The sequence below is a fragment of the Falco punctatus genome (assembly GCF_963210335.1).
Source record: "Falco punctatus genome assembly, chromosome: 7".
Lineage (NCBI taxonomy): Eukaryota > Metazoa > Chordata > Aves > Falconiformes > Falconidae > Falco > Falco punctatus.
This window is the reverse complement of record NC_137587.1, coordinates 53,875,946-53,894,997: the sequence shown is the minus strand read 5'-3', so window position 1 is coordinate 53,894,997 and position 19,052 is coordinate 53,875,946. Positions and strand designations below refer to the sequence as shown.

General features: G+C 39.4%; 1 protein-coding gene across 2 annotated transcripts in view; it reads left to right on the top strand.

Moving 5' to 3' along the window:
* Positions 1 to 17,674, top strand: part of LOC308067569 (neuronal acetylcholine receptor subunit alpha-7) — a 49,438-nt gene extending 31,764 nt beyond the window's left edge. Inside the window, exons 5-11 of one of the 2 annotated variants that reach the window (XR_013929661.1) lie at positions 4,821 to 4,900; positions 6,083 to 6,250; positions 6,599 to 6,793; positions 8,135 to 8,221; positions 8,868 to 8,977; positions 11,081 to 11,918; positions 14,967 to 17,674. Coding sequence is in view for 1 of the 2 variants with exons in the window: in XM_080396662.1 (XP_080252788.1) it covers positions 4,821 to 4,900; positions 6,083 to 6,250; positions 6,599 to 6,793; positions 8,135 to 8,221; positions 8,868 to 8,977; positions 11,081 to 11,599 (1,159 nt within the window). In the remaining variant the exon portion in view is untranslated. Of the gene's footprint in view, positions 1 to 4,820; positions 4,901 to 6,082; positions 6,251 to 6,598; positions 6,794 to 8,134; positions 8,222 to 8,867; positions 8,978 to 11,080 lie in introns of both variants that reach the window. The other variant, XM_080396662.1, reaches the window with a different exon arrangement.
* The last annotated feature ends 1,378 nt before the right edge of the window (positions 17,675 to 19,052 follow it).

Genomic DNA, 19,052 nt, shown 5'->3' with positions numbered 1-19,052 from the left:
ATTTTGGTGTCACTCACTCATCCTGCTACAAAAATAGCTAGAATATTTGCTGCTCTCCTCTTCAAAGTGTCTGTTCTGAGCTGGGCAGACAGATTGACATCGATCTGACTGACATCAGTTGGCTGACATTGAGAGATTCTTTGGCTGCACCACTATACAGTAGTTCCCACCGTGGAAGTTATTTAGGTTAAAAAGATAAAGCACTGAGAGCTGTCTGCTCTTTAGCAACTTGCCTTTCTCTGCAGTTGTTGTAGGTCCATGTGCTGTTCCCCAGGTACTCAAAGACCTTACATCTGCTTTGTATTTGCACTGTGTGTATTATATGTATATAAACATTCTGCGCTGGCTCTTTTGTGGTAGCCGGGGTACATTGTTATTTTTTTGCCCATGCAGGTGACATGAATCTTTTGTCTTCTTCGTGGCTTTTTTCCTCTGTTTCCCTTCCATATGTCTCCTAAGAAGATAACCCTGCTGTGTTTATCTACCTCATTTGCCCTCCCTGCTACAGGAGCTGCTTTTTGTTGCAACAAGACCTGGAGAATAGCTGTACCCAATATGTCAGCTGCAGTTACACTCCTTTTTGCTGTTTAATGCTCACCTTTATGATCAATGTCACTGTCACAGGTGGTGTTGAACTGTAATAATGTGATAACAGCACCCAGTTGACAGCATTTGTCAGCCACTCGAGGACTTCTCTCTAGGCCCCCATTACTGCTTTGCTCACAGCGTGCTGCAGTGCTTCTCTCAAAGGTGCAATTAATACTAAATGATTTGAGGTGGTCTCCACTAGAGTTCACCGTACATACACTAGCTGCCTGTCAAGATTAGTTCTTGTTTCTGGTTTAAGCATGGCAATTAGTGCTTCAGTTATCCATACAACAGCCTAAAAAACCTTACAAAATCTGTACACAGAACGGAGCAGCATGCAACCTGGACCGGTATTTTTCCAACATTAATCTTGCTTGTATTTTTTAATGCAAATTTGTTCTCTTGAGCTACCTTGATTCTGTAAGTGACAGTATTTTTAGGAGAACCTGACAAATCACGCATTCATTTCCATTCCCCTGCTGAATAACACTGTATGCCATAGAGCTGGTACTCTACAACAGCAGTTTAGAGGTTTCCAAAAGAGTGAATTATGACAAAATTCCTCCTCACGTACATGACATACCTGAGAGAGACTTTCAGTGTGTCTGAGGATTCATGCTTCAATATTTAAGTAAGCATATCCAAAAAGAAATATTTTTTTTTATAAATCAGTAATATTAATACATACATGCTAGCTGTAGCTGAAGCGCATTATAGAATGAGAAGCTTAACTTAATAACCTGAAAAATTGAACACACTAGTTTTCTGTTAATATAGGATTTTGAATCTTAGGATTTTTAACTACGGCATGGTCATGAAGTAATTATCCTACAGTGTTTCTATTTCAAACACATATTTAATCCAAAATCTTATTCAGAGTTTAGTCAGAGACCAAAGCTATTTAAAACAGATTTTTATTCCTGTATGAAATTGCACTGGGAACGTTATGATGTTCTCTTATAGTGACATGGTATTTTGAGATAGATGCTTTCAATTTCTATACACTTCACTAGGGACATGCATCTACAGTTACAAAGAAATTAATGAACTATAAATTCACTTTTCATTTTAATGAATGCATGTTTCACTACGTCTCGAGTCCTTACGCATCCTGATGCGACTTAGTACAGAGAAACTTTTACAACCAGACTATTGTGAAGAGAGCAGGGCCAGTTAATCTCTAGTTTTTCTGGGGGAAGAAAATCTTGGCCTATGTACAAGTTCCAGGATTGACTGTGTTGGTGCCATGTATGGTGCTCTGCCACTCTGTTAGTTTCGCTAGACTTGTTAAAAGTGCTCATTTCTGGTAGTGTTATTTTCCAAATGACCACAGTGTCTGGTACTTCATGGAGTAACAAAAAATTCTGGTAGTTATGTCTCATTTTAACAGTTTCATTTTTCCGGTTTTATAAACCTGACATTCTCCAGACAGGTCCCAGTGGGATTACACCTGCTAGGTACAGCCTGGTTGTCTCAATGTACTGCAGTCAGTATCTGCTTTCTTCTTCTGCAGAAATGTAGCAGAAATGGTGTTCTATCAGTACATTTGAGTCCAAAGTCTCATCAAGCAAAGGCTGAGCTCCTTGGTGCCTTGCCAGTTCAAGGACTGCATTTCAAAAAACAATTGGAAGCGCAGTGCAGAAAACCACATATGCTCCTTTTTTAGAACAAAGAATTTCAGGTTTAAGTCTGAGTACCTCTTGATATTCTTTTAAGAATGCGTTTAATGAAAGGCAAAGTGACACGCCAATGAAACCTAGGTGCCTTCATCACTTGTGTCCTTTCAAAAATTTTATTTTTGCCAATTCCCAGAAATAGCAGCAAGGCCTTAGAAACAGCTCTCTGGTGCTTAACTGTCTTCCACTCAAGGGGAAGAGAACAGAACCTAGCCTGGGAGGCTAAGAATTTTATTTCTAGTCATTAATTTCCACTTTACAAGTAATTTGTGTAGCATGGACATTTTTACATCTGAAATTTCACTACTTGTTTGAGTTTCATCATATAGCCCTTACTGATTTCAAGTCAAGGCAATTACTTGTCTATGTCTAACCATGTCCTGTCACAGGACTCTAAGGCTGGTCTTCTAGGAAATGAGACTGGCACACGTGTGTGCATGCACACCCGTGTGTATATATGTTTGTGTATGAACTTTCTTGCTGCCCCTTTCCCCCGTATCCACAAATCCATTTCTGCCAAATTTAGCAGTGCAATCCATAGAGGTCTTAGCAGTACCAGTTTCTTACAAACGTCATGAAAACAGGCAGCCAACACAGGGAGGGAGAACAATTAGTGCTCCAGCTGGAAGAAAAGCTGCAACACGAACTCCGAGAATTCAGCCGCGAGCTGCGAAGCTGGAGAGTGGCCCCCGTTAGTTCAACTGCCTTAGAATGGAATTGCCTTTCCTCCTCAGCGTGCTAGAATCCGTTCTTGCTACATACACAATATTTAGACTTTTTTGCTTGTCTTCAGAGTTCAGCTTAAGTAGTCGCAAAGATTTTCAACACTGTGAGCCTTCTGCTTACCACACGAAAAAAGTGCAACTCCAGAGGAGCAAGTAATTACTTGAATGTAGGTCTTTTTTGTCTGCATATTTCACAGACCAGTCAGATATTTTTAAAATGTAATTCCTTCAAACAAATTAGGGGAAGATAAAATGCAAAGTAACAATGACTAAAATAATGATTGCTTTATTTTACCTTCTGAGGCACAAAATTTGCATCGGAATAGATAAAATAGTAAAGTCCTCTTTTTAAAAAAGTATTTCAATAAGGGTTTTCCTGCTGGAAAAATATACCGTTTGTTATATTTTGTTTTCTGCTAGAATTATGGATAATTCACTTTTCCCCATCTCAGATTCTTACTGTATTTTTCTGATGATGTTTTAGAAGGTGATTAGAAAATTATGAGATACTAGACCACTAATAGGCAAAGAGACATCAGAAACTTTCATGTTTAGAGACAACAGAGGCTTTTAGATCAGCACAAACGGCAGGAAGAATCCAGATCCTGAGGCTCATGCAACCTCCTTTGACCTGCCCAGGAGCAGCTGGCACCGTATTTGCGCCCCACAAGGTGACTGTTTGTAAACTACAAACAGTACAACACAGCACAGTAGCCTGTATCTCCTTTTGCTTAGTAACGAAGCAAACTCAACACAGCAGTTCCTGTCATAATTTTGAGATGCAAAGATCATTCACTGCTAGTACCTTCCCAGTACGTTCTGTGCAATTTAATCCAGGAACTAATTTCAGTAACTTTGACAATTTCTGGAATACCTGGGTCCCAAACTTTAAAGCATGAATAAATCAGGATCTGTAATACCTTACCACAAAACCTGCAATAATAAATGGGAACTGTGAAATAGGGCACAACACTGTATGAGTGTGTGTATATCTGTATCCATTGCAGTGCTAAATAATCGAAACATCTTTCACAGAGTGATTTAAGTTAGCAATCTTTCCAAACTTTTCATAGGAAAGAGCCATTATTTCATCATCTACACATTTGAAAATAGGTTTTTTCCCCCCATCTAGAAGTTCTTAAAATTTTAATGCCTAGTAAATTCTTGGGTCACAGCATCACATATAGTTGAGATATCCCTCGGCGGCAGCTGCCAATTCATAATTTGAAGCACTCTCCATGTAACACTGTTCTTGTCTAGAGACCTGTAAGAATGGCACAGCAGGGCGGTCCTGGCCAGCACAACGGCGCTGGCATCTCTCATAACTTTTCTATTTTTTTGCTGAACCCAGTTTGTGGGTTCTGAAGTAGATAATGAAGGCTGGAGCTGCATTAAACAGTCTTACGTACATCACGCAGTAATAGAGTTCAGCCATGCTGGGGGCAGGGCGAGACATGGAGGACCCTTCTCCTCGGTGTTCCCCAGCTGCTCAATGTAGACAGCAAGAGAATGGATTTCCCTGTACAGTTGCTTGGGAAGTTTTTTGAAAGTGCTTACTTCCCAAACGGGAATCGCTAGAGCCCAGGCACAGTAATGGATGCGGTGGGATAGGTGAGCAGCAAGGGTGAGGTGGCTCGCCCTCACTGACAGCTGTCAATCAGGGACAGATCTGGGAGTGTCAGGCCAGTCACTCTGAGGCCATGGAAAACAGGTGGCAGGAGAAAAGCTGTCAAGCTTTTGGGGAGAAAATTTTACAAAGAATGGATTGATCTCAGATATCCTTCAGCCCGCCAAAGAGCGTGTAACCCATTTTGTGTCTTCTCTGTTCTAGCGCCGATGAAAGGTTTGACGCTACGTTTCACACTAACGTTTTAGTCAATTCCTCAGGACACTGCCAGTATCTGCCACCAGGTAGGCGGCTTTCATATCATAAATTCTGGTAACTCAGACTACTGATGTATGGTGTGGTTTCAAATTTGACATCAGGTCTCTGATAGTTCATTTATCTAGCTGGCATCGGCTGATAGATTTAGGCCTAGATGCATAATGAATTACATGGTTAACACTTCTGTATGAAAACCACCATACAAGATAAATTTTTTTACTGCAATTACGTAAATTCTTCTGTCATCATGCACTAGTTCAGAAGTGGGGAAGTATAAAAAAAGATAAAAATACAAGACCTTAATATAAAAAATAATATTTATTAAAGCCATGGTAATGCTTCTCAATAAAAAATTATTTCATTAATTTAGCTGTTTCTTCTATTAATATGTTAACTTTACAATAATGCTTAGAAACATCTTGGCCGTATCTTCTATTTGAAATGATTCACTGGATGCTTCATCAAAACAAATTTTAGTCTGAAAGCAAAGTAGTCATTTGATATTTAATTGATATCAGAAGTATATCGCTGACTTTATGGATGGATAGCAATGGAGTACAGTTTCTGTTCCTTAACTCAATTAGCATAATTCTTAGAATTAACTCTTCCTAGAACCTGAATTATAGAAAATACAGCAATACAGCCAAATGCTTTCCAGACAGATTAATTTTTCCATCTAAGACTCCCAGAGGATTTCAGGGGATCGCCTGTTATTCTTTTGATTTAAGATGTTCCATTTGGTGCGGGTTTTTCAATTCAATTCTGAAAGCTGCTAAATGACAGGGCATGACTCAACAAGGGAAAAGAAAGAAGCTGGCTCTCCTGAATGTATCAAAGTCATGTAAATCTAATAAGACAGCAAATAATCTTTCAGGATTTCTTATTTTATCCAGTGAAAGAAATAGAAACAGATTGCTTATTCTGCTTCATTTCTTTCTGAAATACAGTATCTAGGAATCTGAGCTGTTCTCTAAATATTCTCCCACTGCATGCCAAAATGGAGATGTAGTCCAAAAACCAGCTTATAATATCAATGCATTAATGGGACAGTTAATGGTGCCCTTTTCTATGACTGACTTTCGATATTTACTGAGATTAAATATGCTTTACAAGGAAAAAGCAGAGAGTATGAGGTAGTACAAGGTCTGGTTACCTGAAATTATGTGGAACAAGCATTTAAATTAAGTGCTCTTTAAAATCCAATCTAGGTATATTCAAAAGCTCATGCTACATAGATGTGCGCTGGTTTCCATTTGATGTTCAGAAGTGTAACCTGAAGTTTGGATCCTGGACTTACGGAGGCTGGTCCTTGGACCTACAAATGCAAGAAGCAGATATATCTGGCTATATTTCCAATGGAGAGTGGGATTTAGTAGGTAAGCACTTGATTTCTTATTTACACTGTGAACTTACAGCCTTGTCTCCGCTGCTGAAATGGATGGAATAATGAATGCAATTCTGGAGACAGAAATTAGTAAATTACCTAGCTAGTGGCATTTGAAACTGAGAAACAGGTATGAGGTGAAAATCAACATTAAAAAGTAGGTGACAAAATTTCTGCTTGAATTCATTAAGTACCTTTTATCTGATTTTCCCTTATTATGTGACAAAAATGACTTTAATTGGGAATTAAGCTTAAAGAAGTAGGTTTACTGATAATCATTACATAATATACAGTTTATTCATATTAATTTCTAGTTTTCTTCCTCTTCCCTCCTACACAGGTGTTCCTGGGAAAAGAACTGAGAGTTTTTATGAGTGTTGTAAAGAACCCTACCCAGACGTAACGTTCACAGTAACTATGAGACGCAGGACTCTCTATTACGGCCTCAATCTTCTTATTCCTTGTGTACTCATATCGGCACTTGCTTTGTTAGTTTTTCTGCTTCCAGCAGACTCGGGAGAAAAGATCTCACTAGGTAAAGCCTTAATAGGATATTGTAAATATGACCAAAACATAAGAAGTTGTCTTTTTAAAAGTTTTCTTAAACAGTCTGAGTAGGCAAGGAGGACTAGCTTGTGTGCCCTGTTCTGGCTCACGAGCTGTTTTTACTGTTTGATGCTGAAGCTGGGTTATGTTTAACCCTTGCTCGCAGCTTCAGAGTACACTGGAGCTGTGAAATGGAGAGATTCCAGCCAACCAAGCAGAGGCATGACAATTCCTGGCTACCTTCCTTAAGAAGCAGGGCTTCATTTTTTGACGTTTATTTGCTGAAGAAAAATCCCCTGTTCACTGAGTAAAGCTTAAATTTACAAATGTGCATTTGAACGCTTTTATGTGGAATCCTTCTTAGTACAACTTGCTATTAAAAGGAAATACTAAGAGCCTAAGGTGCCTTCTCAGAAAGATTGATTCTAACTGCTCCTATTCTAATTTTCATAGTGAATTTTATTTTAAGTATTGTTTTTGAAACAAATCTGGTGACTTTGAGTACTTAATCCTTAAGATGGAGGCTAATTATGTAATGAAAACTTTTCCCCATGAAAAACTGCAAATGCACTGGCTTTTACTAAGTGAACATAGCTGTTAAAGGGTAGAAACAAAATCGACATTTCTACAGAACATGGTTTGATTGAGTAGTCACCTCCCTCATCAAGAAGTCCTCCTCCATATTTTAAGTTGAATTATTTATTCCTAAATCCTTTTCCACCTGACAATAACTGCTTATTGTTTAAGACTAGTCCTGAGAAGAGTTAAGCCTTTTCCAGGAAGATGGGAACTCATTGCTGAGCAACAGAAGTCAAATTCCAAAAATCAAAAATAACAGTCAAGACTGCTTGGGCATAGCCCTATGTAGAACCTGACAACTACTATCAAAAGATATTGAAGTCTGTCCAAGACAGCAGATCTGTTTTTCAGGAATATTATGCATTACACCACCTGCAGCTTCCATGCCAGTTAATCAAGTGTCATACGGTCAAATATTCAAAATCACACCATGTTTCCAAAGCAAACAAGCAGCAAGAATTACTTTGATTTACCTCAGCTAATTAGCAAGCGGTGATAAAAGCTGATCAGTGACAAGGATCTAAACTTTTATACATCTGTGCAAGCATAGGTACTAGGTTGGCAGCACTGCTACACTGAACTTGAGGTAGTACAAGAAAGGACAGGAATATGTACCACTGACGTGCCGCTGCAAGGGTAGCAGTGGGAATGCATCTTGCAAAGAGCACTCCTTCAGGTTCATTTTCTGCTTCTTACTGCTTTGTTATTAGAAGCTACTGATCTAATTTCACATTTTGTGTTTATCTTTCAGGTATAACAGTCTTATTGTCTCTCACTGTCTTCATGTTACTTGTGGCTGAAATTATGCCAGCAACATCTGATTCTGTGCCCTTAATTGGTAAGCTAATTACAGCTTTTATTCACTTTTATTTTTTTGTCAGAAGAGGAGCAGTGACTTTGCACGAAGGCTAGCAGTAAGGCAAACTACCATCTGTACAATGGCCTACTTAAATTGAATTAGAAAAATGCTGTAAATTGATAGGAGGCTCCGGTGGGTGTGATCCCCTATACAGCTTCCATACTCCCTGCTCTGAACAAAACAGAGAACCTGTGTGTATCTTAGGAAAGCAGAAGGGAGCCTGTTTTCCGTGGAAGAAGTTGTTGCAGTTCTGACACAATTGGCTAGACGTTAGGAATGCAGAGATAAATATGATTAAGTTTTCCCATTGTAGTTGCTCAAACAGGAAGAGAAACTTTTCAGAAGAGGTACTAGCCAGTCTCCGCAGTACTGGTGAAAGAAAATAGAGGACAATTTTTTTCAGGGCTGCTTAGAAAAGGCGGGTGCTCAGTTCCACAGAGAAAATTACTCAAGACTGGCTAGCCTCTCAAAATAACAGCTGCTTTTGAGAAATCTTTCACAAGTACCTAAAGCAGCGCATGTATCACAATGAAAAACTTAATGCATGTATATAAACACCCTTTAAAATAGCTACAAAGCAGTATCAGCCGAAGTATATTGCTGTAATTATCTCTTTATTTTGCAGCTCAGTATTTTGCCAGCACTATGATTATTGTTGGTCTTTCTGTTGTTGTCACTGTTATTGTTCTACAATACCATCATCATGATCCGGATGGGGGGAAAATGCCTAAATGGGTAAGGTTTGATTTTCATTCATTATCCATTGCATAAATATCCAGATCAGGGATGTGATAGATTAGCTAGTGATCCACATTTACTTCTTACTGTTAAAAACATATAAATCCTTCCTAATCATTTTGTCTTGAAAAGTAGTTTCACCAGAAATTAGATATCCAGGTGTGTTTCATGTGGTTGGCTTCATAGAGGGTATGTGTGTGAGAGATGGAATGAATGAATATATATCTCAACTTGCTTCTATATTCCAAATCTCCTTCACCACAGCTAGAAGCAACTCAGGATTTTGCTGAAAGCTAAAGATATAAATGAAGGCGATTTTCAAATAAGCTGCAGATGTCAGAAGTGAAACAGGTAGAAGGAAAGAGAAAGGTGCTGATGGAGATTATAAATGCATGAAATACACTGCCCTCAAGCTACAACTGTGCAGTTGCTACATATTTAGCTGCTGTGCATATAGAAGCATTAACAGCCTAAAAAGCCATTTTTAAAGATGGTTGTTAAAGTGGAAGCAAAACTTGCTCTGAAAATCCTCATCTTTACATCTTTGGTCAAGAACACCTGTAAAGTGCAAAGAAAAATAAGTCTTTTTCTAAGCACGTTAAGACTTTCTTTATCATGTACTTCTATAAGTGGTTGTTTTTACAGAGAACCTTACGATGATATTGAAATACTAAATATTGGTGAGTATCATCAGCTAACTGTCCACTCTTCCTGACTTCACTCAGCTCACGGCAGCGTCAGGCATTACTGAAAATGAGAGAACTTTGTCTTTTTTTTCTCTCTAGAACAATGAGTTATTATTATGCTTACTGGCCAAAAAGGATGTGCATACAGCAGTGCCCTGCAGACAAAAGATAATGAGATATTCCCTGGCCTATTCTGGGGCAGTGACTTTAAAATAAATTTCAATAAAGAGAATAAAAATTATATAACTTTAGACGCGTATTTGATGACCTAAAGGGAATAAATGTTTAGTACCGAGCCAAACATCCGGAGAAGACAGAGTACTTGAGGCTGAGTAGTGAGCTTTAGTGTTGAGAAGCTGAAGTCCATTAAATATTATTTGGATACTGGTGGATTTTGGATCAGGCCCTCAGCTAATGGAATATTATCCTTCTTGGTGAAGCTTGACAGCGTAAATAAAGTAACAGGGCAAGATCTTTGCCTGGGATGTTTGCCTGGATAGAATATCTACTGTGAGTGGCAATCCACAGTCAGAATAAATGGACCAAATCCAATATTAATTACAGTGTAAGGTTTACATATTATATGAGGCAATAATATTTCATTAGTGCTCTGGAAAAGAAACACTGGAACGAGCTCTTAAAATCTGATTGAAATAAATTACAGAAGCTTGCATCTGGACTGGAGCAGTCTCTGCCTTGCCTGCACTTTCTGTAAGGCTGGATTAAGGCAATATGGAAAACAATAAAATGATACACGCTGATTAAATTTACAAAATATTTTTTTAAAAATCAAAGTATTTTTATCTTTTTTCCATGCTATATCCAGATTTGTTTTCCAAAATCTGCAATCAGCTGTCATGAAAGCAGTGTGAGAACAGAGCCAAAACTTTATAAAGCTTGGTGGTCCAGCCCAGCATAGCATCTTTTTTAGCAAACCCCTCCAAACAGTAGCGTCATGTGAATTGACTACTAGAGCACAAATATGAGTAAAAGAATTTTAATTTACCGAGTACAGTCTAAAGCAGTGCTATGAAGACTGCTAAAAAGCAACTTCTCTTTAGTAAGTGTTTTTTTCTTTATAATCCATGGTTTGCAGTACAGGTGGAAAAGCCTGCCGTACCACTGTTCAAGTGTAAGGCAAATGCAGAACTATGGAGGCTCCCATTAGAGGAGGGTGTCTCCCAGTAATGCTGGCCAGCCTGAGGCAATCAACAGCACTGTTAGAATAAGAAAGCAGCCTCAGTGACTGGCAAATCCATCAGCTGGAAAACTCCAGTACCATTTTCTAGAATCCTGTGCAGACTAGACAGAGAACATGGCCTAGACAGCCACCCCAGCTGCGAAAACACCACTAGTGCCCAAAGGCAGTGGCTGTGTGAGGAGATGCTTATTCTTAAAAAAAAATTTATTTCAGACAAGAATCATCCTTCTCAACTGGTGTGCTTGGTTTCTGAGGATGAAAAGACCAGGGGAAGACAAAGTGCGTCCTGCCTGTCAACACAAACAGCGTCGGTGTAGCCTGTCAAGTGTGGAGTTGAACACTGTGAGTGGACAGCAATCCAGTAATGGGAATATGCTCTACATTGGGTTTAGGGGGCTGGAAGGGGTTCACTGCACACCTACCACTGATTCAGGGGTGATCTGTGGGAGGATGACCTGCTCACCAACAGATGAAGAAAACCTGCTGCACAGTGGCCACCCCTCTGAAGGTGACCCAGATTTGGCTAAGATCTTGGAAGAGGTCAGGTACATTGCAAACCGCTTCAGAGACCAGGATGAAGAGGAGGCCGTTTGCAATGAATGGAAGTTTGCAGCCTCCGTAGTGGATCGGCTCTGCCTGATGGCTTTTTCAGTCTTCACGATCATTTGTACAATCGGTATTCTAATGTCGGCACCAAACTTTGTAGAGGCTGTGTCTAAAGATTTTGCTTAATTCCTAACTAAAATCTGATTCTCTGAAGTATGATATGTAGCAAATAAGAGTGTGTTTTTTTTGTCTGATCGCTTGTTTTTAATGAGTATACTGCTTCTCATTGTCCACTTTCTTTTGCCCCCCTTTCTGGTCCTGAGCTCCTTTCGGAAGAGTGGCACCATTTCAGAAGGGAAGCCAGGGATTTCTCCCTGGGATGCCTGTGCACAGCTCCTCTGAGCACTCTCCTGTGGTAGATGGAAGTGACATATACCCTTCTGAATGACAGGGTATCGCACCACCCTCTCTTCACATTTGTGAAGTGGCTGTTACAAAACAACAGGTAGGCAATGCCAGAAATGTTACTTCTTCAGACTTCGTTAGAAAAGATAGAAGGTGGTCCCTTTTAACTGTCAGAATGAGTGACTGTAAACACCTCTGTTTAGGAGAGGATTAAACTCAAATAGGTGGAAGCTCAAACAGTGGAGAGAAAAGGGAGAAATCACCGTTTTTTCAGTTACTGCTTCTTACTGAGTCATGGTATGTAGCTCTTCAGCTCACTCATAACCAGTCAGATCCGTAACTCCCTGCATCTTACAGAGAGCATATGTGACTTTACAGCATTCCGAGTTCACCTGAGACACCAAAACCCTGAAAGTTAAGATGATACAGAACATAACTTGTCCTTCTATATCTTTCTGGATTTGACCTAGAAGTTTGGACTGAATTCTTAAACGGGCATCACAGTAATTTTTGCACCGTTTCCTACTTCTCCCTAGAAAGACATTCTTTAAACCGATGACCTTTTAACTATCAAAAAGAAAATGAAGGATTTCTGATTCCTTTATCCTCAACTTGTTTAAAAACACACACACACGCACAATTGATCTTTACTGTTAACTGGAAACTTGGAAAAAGTAACTCAGTATCTTTTACAGGCTTAAGTGTAAATGAAGAATCTAAAGCAAAAAGAAGCCATTAAATCCTGAGATCAAGTTTTTAATTTAAAAATTGTTTGTTCTGTTGCGTACTTAGCCTTTTATAGACCTCCATCTGTTGAGTCATTAGAACATGTCTTTACAAGAAAACTGCACCTTTTCTGCTCAGTTTATCATCTAAAGAGCACTAATGAAAAATAAAGCTTTCTTGGGTCTGATATAAACTATGAACTGTATAAATATATATTTATATAAACACACTGCATATATGTCCAAGGAAAGGTTGAGACTTAAATACACATTCTCTTAAGTCTAGATAGACATTTGTAAAGACAAACCCAGTACTTTGTAACTTTATGTTATTTCTCATTCTGAAATTCTCCTGTCAAAATATGCGTAGTTTTCATATGACTTCGATGTCTTAACGAGAAGGGCTGAGCTGAGAGTACCAGGACCTCAAACTCCTGGGTACAAACCAGCTGAGGATCAGCCTCTTGCTGGCACACCAGTACTCCTGACCAGTCATCTAAGAGGTAACAGACGTGGGAGAGGATTACTTAGCACTGACTGCTTGCATTATCCTACAGAATCCCCCCAACTTGTTGGCTGAGGTCTTCAGAGACACACATGGAGGCCTGTTGTTGTAGCATGTTTTTGCTGTAAAAGAAACTCAAGGCCTCAGTTTATCTCAAACAGTTAAAATGAAATGATGAAATGCTTATTCTCCCTAGGTAACAATTTCCTTCTTAGAGTCTGCTCTCCTGAGAGCAGGAGAGCCAAATTTCATGTAAACCAAGCTCAGAGTCACCACAGGTACAGTGCATCACCCGAGGGAACACCTTGCTCAAGCACCTTCATGCCAGAGAAAAGGGCAGGAGGAGTGAAAGGAAGGCAAGATATTTCTTACAGTTTGTGAATTCTGTCTTCCTAAAGGTTCATTCAGAATCTCACACTAGGAAGTCAGGAGCAAAGCATTCAAATCCTTTTTGAAATCTCATCTTGAAACCACGCCTCAGATTTACCTGTGAAGAAGTTGTATTTTCAGGACCAGTTATTAAGAATTAGCCATGCAGTTATCCCTGCAAATAGTTTCCAGTTTGTAGATTGCATACAAATAGAAACTACGAGTCCAATCTCTGAAGTACGAGTTTTGTTCATTTGTGAATAACTACACGTATCATGTGGCATGTACTGCTCTTCTGAGTAATGTTTCTAGACTAGGCATCCTGACGTGAAAGCTGATTTGCATTAGTAATTTTTCCTTCTGCAAGTATCCCTAAGTAGCTGCGTAGGGTGTTCCGTTTAGTCTTTGTGAAGTTTTGGGGTCCTCTTGGAGAAGAATTTTTTAAGAAGAAATGAAGACTTTTGGGGACTACCTTGTACAATAGACACAACTATTGCAACCATAATACATGACGCATGTAATATAGAAGCATGACAGGAGCCCTCTTTCCACCAGAATCCATTTACAGTATCTGTAGAAATCATCTTGCTAAATACAGGAGTTCTTCACAGAAGGATGGAGAAAGCAATTTACAGTTTGACAGTAAACCTCATTATCAATGACAGAGATGCCTACGCTTAAAAACCCGAGACTGGTATTTAGCCTTTAGTGAAGTCCTGCCAAAGTCTGTAACGTGGAGCTTGTAAAACTGTCACAGTTTGTAATAATGTCAGCGAATACCAGGTGTTACACAAAGCAGCTGTAAGACACCAGCATCATGCCTACACCACTGCCTTTATCATTGGCAGGATTAATGAAAATGCACCAAGGGGACAAGTGAATCCTAATTTTCCTGTTAACAGAACCTGTAAACGTTTGGTAATAAGATTATTATGAATTTTAAATACAACAGTGACAACTCGGTTACATTATTTTGCATCTATGAGTTAAATGTTCCTAGAGCTGAGCAAAACTGGTTTGTTTCTTGTCAAATTGTGTGCGTCAAATATATTTGTGTATGCGCTAAACAATATTTTGATCTAAATGCTGGGAAAAACATTTATTTACAATTCTGGGCACGGAGATGGCAATTAAATACTGTATACAGTACGTCTATGTATTAAAACCTACATATTGATGGTAAGAATCTGCTATAATCTTAAAAAGTCCAGAGAGAGGATGAGTAAGTAGTTCACCACAACTAAGCTATGACTTGTCTGACAAATTCAAAAGCTCACTCTAGAGCTCAGCTGTCATGTATGATACTACGTGTGAACAATGTATATTACTTTTTCTGGTTTTATATTGAATATTTAAAAGACTTTTTAATATTTAAAAGGGTTTATTTAAGTGTTAGTGCCAAAAGAGTTCCAAACAAAATTTTAAAAGGTTTTAAATACAGATAAATTAAACAGTATTTAAAATATTAAATTATTTTATATATGAATTGATACTACTATGTAAGACTTGTTTTTAAGGTTTCTTCAGATTCTCTTTACATTCTCTCTAGCTGCAGGATGTAATCTCAGCTCACCTGCAACAAGTCAACGTTTCACCTTCTTTAACAAGAAAAGAAGGTAAACCAAAGTCCCAGATTTTCTTTTCTTTTCTTTTGTTATACTGTTTTTTACATTAAGAAACATTGCATAAAGGGCATTAGAAAGAGTCGTTACATCTGTCAGGTACTGATTGTCATTAAGAAATTCAATAACTTTTCAGTCCAGTACAAATAAAAGATTTAGATCAAGAGACTTTTCATTCTTTCTCATTCTGCTAAGATGGAAACAAACTCAAGCAGTAGAAAACGTGACTAGCCATAAAAGAAAGAAAAACGTCTTTAGATCTATCAATCTGGGATGACAAAGGTCTTCGATAATTAAAAATACATTCATATCCTCCTAGCAAACCCATCCAACACCAAACATACATTACTTCAGCCTTACATAAGCGATCAAAGTTAGCTGAGTAGGACAAATGCCGTTTAAGTTTTGGATTGGCCTCAATGCCCGTAATAATTTACTACTTGAAATTTAACAGAGTAGAGAGAAAAAACAAATCCGTACCAGCTGAATAAACTGCTGGTTTTGCCAGCTGCAAGTCTGGTTTGTTGGCTACTGGTAAAAATACATCTAATCAGCAGAATGTCCCCCGGATGGGGAAAAAAACATGTCAGTGTAGTTTTCTGCAGACAAATGAGTTGTACTGCCTACATGCTGAACCAGCGTCCTGAAAAGCTTTCGTTCTTTACAACAGCCTGCTGAGTATGTGCCAGTACTAAGAATCAAGGGTTGCTGAACCCAAGATTTTATTTTCTTATAGCTTCCGCAAGCTTGTAAGGAACAGCTGATGATGACTGGTTTGGTCAAGGTCACCAAACGAAGTCCTACAAGTGTGTAGTTGTTGCTGAACCCAGCCTGTCTTTGGGTAAGAGCTGCCACGGCTCACAGTGTCAGACACTGGGGTCACACTGGTGGCTGCCCGCTCTGTCAAGCTGACATTCCTGCCTTCTCTCCTGGAGCGCCGGGAGGCAGGACATCCTGCATCAGACAGACTGCTACACTTCAGCACGGCCGGCCAGGTGTAGCTCAGCACACACCAGCCAGTTCCCTGCCACTGGGTATAAACCCACTGTCACACGCACCCCATCCCTGAAGCATTTGTGAATGGGAATAAAAACGAGACTGCTGTGTGCTGCTGCTCGCAGGCGTCGGGGTGGTTAACGTGCAGGCTGAAAGCTGCCCTGGTTTAGGAGTTTTGATCTAATGTCACTGCCCGGGGGGTGGCAACGTCCATAACAGCACAGGGTCTTGTGGCTATAGAGAGTAACAGTATCAACCATCCCATTTTAATCCTGTAAGAACAGTTAGAATACATTTTCTCTTCAACAAAACTGACTACTTAGCCTAATCCCCTGATATTAAAATATGAGTAAATCTTAAAGGGCTGGGAACAGAATCTGCACGTTACAGCAAATCTAACCTGGTAATCAAACAGGACCTCAACAGGACTACAACTACAAATGAAAGCCTGCCATTATTACTTTTTTTTTTTTTACATTGCTTCTGCTGCTTAAAAGAAAACTTTAACATTTATGTAACATTTATTTGTGCTATTGCTATATAAGCAATTTCCAGATGATGGCATAGAGAAAGAATAAACAACAATCTCTCACGCTCCAATGCCCACATTCAAAATTGCCATTTATTAACAGAACATGAAAGTATTCAAATCTGAAACTTAGCATCAGCGTCTTATCTAGGCGCTCCCTGTAAAGATACTGCTAGTAAATCACCAAGTTTTTGGAGCTGCAGTAGCTTGTCCTGTAATAAAGCTATACAGGAATAGCAGTTTAAACCCCAAAATAATTTGAACTATCTGCATATTTTTACCTTAAAAAAAAAACAACAAACCAAAACCTAACAAAAATTTAACAGCCAGAACATGATATAATGCTACTTTGGAATATGCGTATGTGAGAATAACATCCATAGATGTTTTCCTCTTAACTAAACAATTCAGAATATGACCCAGTGCCTCAGTGCCTGTAAAAGGCAGGGAATTCTTTCCTCTGAGTCCAGAAGTCTGTGATCAGGACTATATGCAGTCCAGCAGACCTCACAGTTCTCATTTACACATTCCTCTGGTTCATGGTAGGCACACAGATGAATTAAGAACAAGCCAAATATTAAATACTTACATTAAATGTGCTTTAGGCTTAGAAACCAAAAATCTGCATCCCAGAGCAAGATGTATGTACAGCATACCTCAGACAGTATTGTCTTACCTCTCTGTGCACGTATTACATACAGCTGTGAAACATTTCCATAATAACTTTGTTACTAGAAAAGAATTCTTGTCTCGAGATGGCTTTTGCTGACACAGCACATTCATTGCTCCCTGTCCTTCTTCCAATTTCTGTCTAAGTGAAACCTAATTACCAGGCTATTTTGATCAAAATTCAGGAAGAGTATGTAAAAGTTTGACCCTTGACTCAAGAGAGAATAGTCACAAAATGACATTACCATGCCAAGTGGTGCCCTGGATAGAATGCGCTCTGATGGAGCGTTGGTGCCAACGCTGCAGCGCACACATGCCTGCGGTGGAGGCAGCTCTCACAGATGGCAGCAGCATGCTTGCACACCAAAGCAGACTCACCAGATCCACTGTGTGTGGCATGAAAAGTAAGTTTTCCTGGTTCTTCTGACTATGCTGTGTACATAATACGTTTTTATCATTTTACTCATTTAATAAAATGTATGTAAATGAGTAATATTTTACTCATTTTATTAAATGAGTAAAATGGGTAAAAATGAGAATATGCTGTCTTCACGGGTTAGTACTTAGCTCGGCTTGAAAGATACTGCTTTCTTTTGATGAGGTAATAACATAAGAGACTCGGAAGCGAGAGGTTGCAATATGTAGCCCAGTTGGTCTTTTCTTAAGACTGTCAGAAACTAAGCTGAAACCAGGTTAATGACATGCACAGTGGTTGTAGTTCTCTCTTTGCTAAACCAGTTTTAAAGCCTGTTGAAGTTAAACTGCTGCATCCTTCTCTGCACTCAAGGTTAACATTATCCTGCCTGCAGTTAGCAAAGACCTGTTGTAACACTGCTTGATGAGACTTTACACACCATCCATGGTGTTTATAACGGAAAGTACCTTGCAGTGGAAACAAGAACAAGCTGCGAGAGTACTGTATCTCTTAAAACAAGCTGTAAAAGGTAAAAAGGGTGTATGAAGAGCTGGCAGAGAATGGGGGGAGGCAGGTTTGATATGATCATCAACAGAGAGCTGTGACATACACCACGGGTACCACAGCTGTACGCCGAGGCCCAGCCAGCCATCGGGAGCTGTTGGTGCCGGACGGGGGCTGCGAGGGGGCAGGTCCATGCTGCCTGGGGACAGGTCAGTCACAGGTGGCTACACTCCACTTTGGGTCTTTTAACATACATGTGCACAGCCGCATTTGTGACAACTGATCTGACCTGCGCTTCATTTAATGATGTACATATGCGAAGGTCTAGCGCTGATTGTAGCTTGAAGCCCTCTTGTCACTTTTATCTAATGCAGAGGCTGCCCTCCCTCTATTTCTACGTGTACGTATAAAGCCTGCTTCTTCAGGGAGACAGAGCTGAAACAAAACATACTCAAAGTTGTAAATAAACACTTGCAAAATATTCTGAAAAATGTATGCAAAGCAAATGTGTGTGTTAGCTCAAAATCAGTATGGTTTCTGCTGCTAAAAATATACTGGAATTCGTGGCTTTCCAGTAGTTTTTCAGTTGCAGTAGTGTGCCGGGGCTTTTAGTATGCCAGCTGATAAATGGGATGGGGGTAACAACCTTCTTGCTGAAATTCTGAAGCAATCTGTGTGGGTTGAATGGGGTATAAGTGAAAACTCCTACAGCCAGCACAGCTTTTAGTCCTAGCACACTACAGCCTGCCTTTTAACAAAGCGCACTGTTCTTTTGCAACCATTTAATGGACTGTTCTGTGCACCCAATGGAAGCAAGCTGTAATGAATGGCACTGCAGAGATCTAAAGTGTCCAGCCTCAGTTCTGAAATAACTGGATTCATGCCCACTAAATACAGTAA